The sequence below is a fragment of the Mus pahari genome, unplaced genomic scaffold, assembly GCF_900095145.1.
Source record: "Mus pahari unplaced genomic scaffold, PAHARI_EIJ_v1.1 scaffold_11576_1, whole genome shotgun sequence".
Classification (NCBI taxonomy): domain Eukaryota; kingdom Metazoa; phylum Chordata; class Mammalia; order Rodentia; family Muridae; genus Mus; species Mus pahari.
The window spans coordinates 12,798-15,726 of NW_018393000.1; the positions used below are offsets into that span (position 1 = coordinate 12,798).

The window sequence follows — 2,929 nt, forward strand, 5'->3', positions numbered from 1 at the left end:
TAAACAGAATGGTTGACAGCACAGTGATGACCAGAGACATCTGAATGAGGAAGCTCAGCTCCAGGTCATTGGCTTTCACCAATGGAGTGTGCCTGTGGATCACATACACAACAGTGACTGACAAGACCACAAGTGCCCCAAATATGGAAAGAATGATGAAGGTGAACCCCAGAGCCTCCTCATAAGTGAGGAATTCCACAAGCTTCGGAACACACTTGTTCTTCTCTGCATTGGACCAGTCATCTTCACTGCATGGATTACATAGCCTTTGACCTATTCAAAAATAAAAACAGGATAATTGCCTATTGACATAAAAATTTTGTCACATTTAACTGTGAACAGTCTGAGGCAGTTAAAGACTTGAGCAGAATTTACTGGAAACCAAATATAGGTCTATATAATATCTTAAAATTACAATTATAAAAGTGGTCTGTTACAGATGATACAACACATTCAGATTTGTTTTCAATATGAGGAAATGATCACTTTTCTCCTCGAACTTCTTCTCTGTTTTCTATTGATGAGTTCCGTTCTTTCTCCTCTATTTGTTGAATGAAGAAGACTGTGTCTTTATCAGCTTGAGAACAGTCCAAGAATGAGGAAGTAACATCTTCTTATAGGAAATAATCAAAATGACTGGCACACAGCTGGTTAAATGCTTTGTGTTTTCAGTCTCTCAGTTAATATCCCCTTATGTAGGAGAATCATGTACTTGCCTACCCAAAAGTACCTAACTCTAGCTGCTCATTCATTGAGTGAAGAGGTTGATGATTGGAAGGAAAACAAAAACCACCAATCATGGTTCCTGAGGCTAAGAAGGCTTTGTCTATGGGGAGGCTCTAAGAGCAAGCATTGGTGACCAAGGAAAATCTAGCTGAGGTGAGATTTTGGCAGATGATGGAATGGTTTGACGCAGTGTTAATTTAAATTTCAGGTCAAACAGATATTTTTTTCAACTACTCTGACTCTTGGTCTGCACAGCTCTGGATGGAATTCTTTGTGGAGACTTTGGGACTTTTAGCAAGGGAGTTGTGTAGCTTACAGGGTGCTTCTTTCCATCACAGACCTATTTGTCATTTTACATGATTACTCTTGTGGACTATAGGACAAAAGACAAGACAATTTTTGTTTCTTCAAGGAAAAAAATGTAAATCAATCTACTCTAAAATATTTCTAGAAATCAAACCTATCTATGTCACCTCCACTGAGCATCAACTGAGCAAGCTGTCACAGCAGTCCAAGCCTCAGCCACTGTGTAATGCATGTTCCTTCAGTGCTGAGAACCTTAGGACAATTTGAGGACTTTCTCCTAGTTATTATTCAGTATACTTAAAAAACAAGTACTTAGAAAATTTTATGACTTTATTCATATTTCACATTTCATCTGTTTTCTTTGGTGTTGCCTTATTCTCATAGTTGTAAGTTTTTTCCAACTGTAATAGGAAAACAATATTATCCTTCATTCATACTTCAAAGAACATTTAATAAGTTGATAGATATTAATTGTTTTGTGATACATTGTTTATATATCTTACAGAAAATCATTTCAAGGATGTCTTTGTCAGGAAATGTCTGATCTAGCTGCAATATTCTTCATGAAAATGTGGCCATCTCTACCTGGTTTCTCTGACACATATCCATCCTCACATGGAATACAATCAAAGCAGCATAGGGGTTGTCCTGGGAGAAATCCCCTCCGGGTCCCTGGAGGACACACTTTTGTGCAAAATGAGTCTGGAAGCTAGAGAAAACACAGTAGGTGGGCATAACAAGGCAGTGAAATATTTCCACTTTTGAAACATGTGTCTCATTATTAAGGAAATGAGTGCAGGATANTAAGCAAAGATATCCAACAAAACATGATAACATGGAGAGCATGGAAAGAACTTCATCTAAAGACAGACTTGTGGCTGACTCTGAAAATGCCAAACTAGCTATAAGGACAGATTTTCTTCACCTTGATGATGAAGACCAAACTACTATCACATGAGATGCATTATATAGACAGTTTAATAAGTGTGGTTTGATGAGTATTGTGACACCAATAACCGTCTTCAGCTCCTGAAGAATATTCCCTTCAGCAACTGCACACCAAGATACTTTTTTTCTTTTTTATATGTAGAAATCTATCCTCAGTTAATGGCAGAAAACGAAAATAATGAACCATTTGTTCCATGTGAAATACTAATATAAACAGAAAATGTAGAGAAAGCTTAGCTTGGCATTTTTTGTTGCTCACTGCATTTAGAAATTTCAATAGAATACATAGGTATCTTTGTATTTTTATATTCTACATGTATGTGCAAGTGAAATTCAGAATAAACCAGCTGTTTACTTATCATTCTGGGGAGATAAGTATTTACAAACACAAAAAAATCTTTTGTGACGCATATTTAGTGACAGCTTCCACAATCTAGTAAGACCTCAGCTCAGGAAACAAAACCAAAACCAAAGAAACTAGAACCAAAATCAAAATAAGAAGTACAACATTGACTATTAAAATGCCATAAACTGATTAAGACATAATACACATTTTTGTGTTGTTTATGAAATTTAAATTTGTTTGAATTTCATATAAATCAGTTTAGTTACATGAATATAACCTCAATTTAGTCTTCTCCTGAAAAGGATAGCCTGAAGACTGTGGTTGAAAAAGACTCCTCCCCTAGCAGAGGCTATTCCAGTACTAGATACCCCAGGACCATGTGATACCAGGATCCCCATAAACCAAACTCCTGAGAATTTGCCCATTTCCAGAACCCCAGAGGAAACAGGAACCCCAAACACCAGTGGAAAGATAATACTATAGCAAATGACTCTGATTACCACAATCACAGGGTGTTCAAGCTAAAATATCAGGGAAGAAAGAAAGCAAGGGAAAATAATCCTCCTAACAAGATAAAGTCAAAAGGGGACTTAACCTTATTCT

At 36.6% G+C, this 2,929-nt stretch overlaps 1 protein-coding gene across 1 annotated transcript in view; it reads right to left on the minus strand.

The window, feature by feature from the left end:
- Nucleotides 1-5: 5 nt before the first annotated feature.
- The window catches only part of LOC110315298 (vomeronasal type-2 receptor 1-like), a gene marked incomplete at both ends in the record, with an annotated part of 13,291 nt that continues 10,367 nt past the window's right edge, over nucleotides 6-2,929 (minus strand). Inside the window, 2 exons of the mRNA XM_021189384.1 lie at nucleotides 6-273; nucleotides 1,618-1,741. Coding sequence (XP_021045043.1) covers nucleotides 6-273; nucleotides 1,618-1,741 — 392 coding nt within the window. The remainder of the gene's footprint in view (nucleotides 274-1,617; nucleotides 1,742-2,929) is intronic.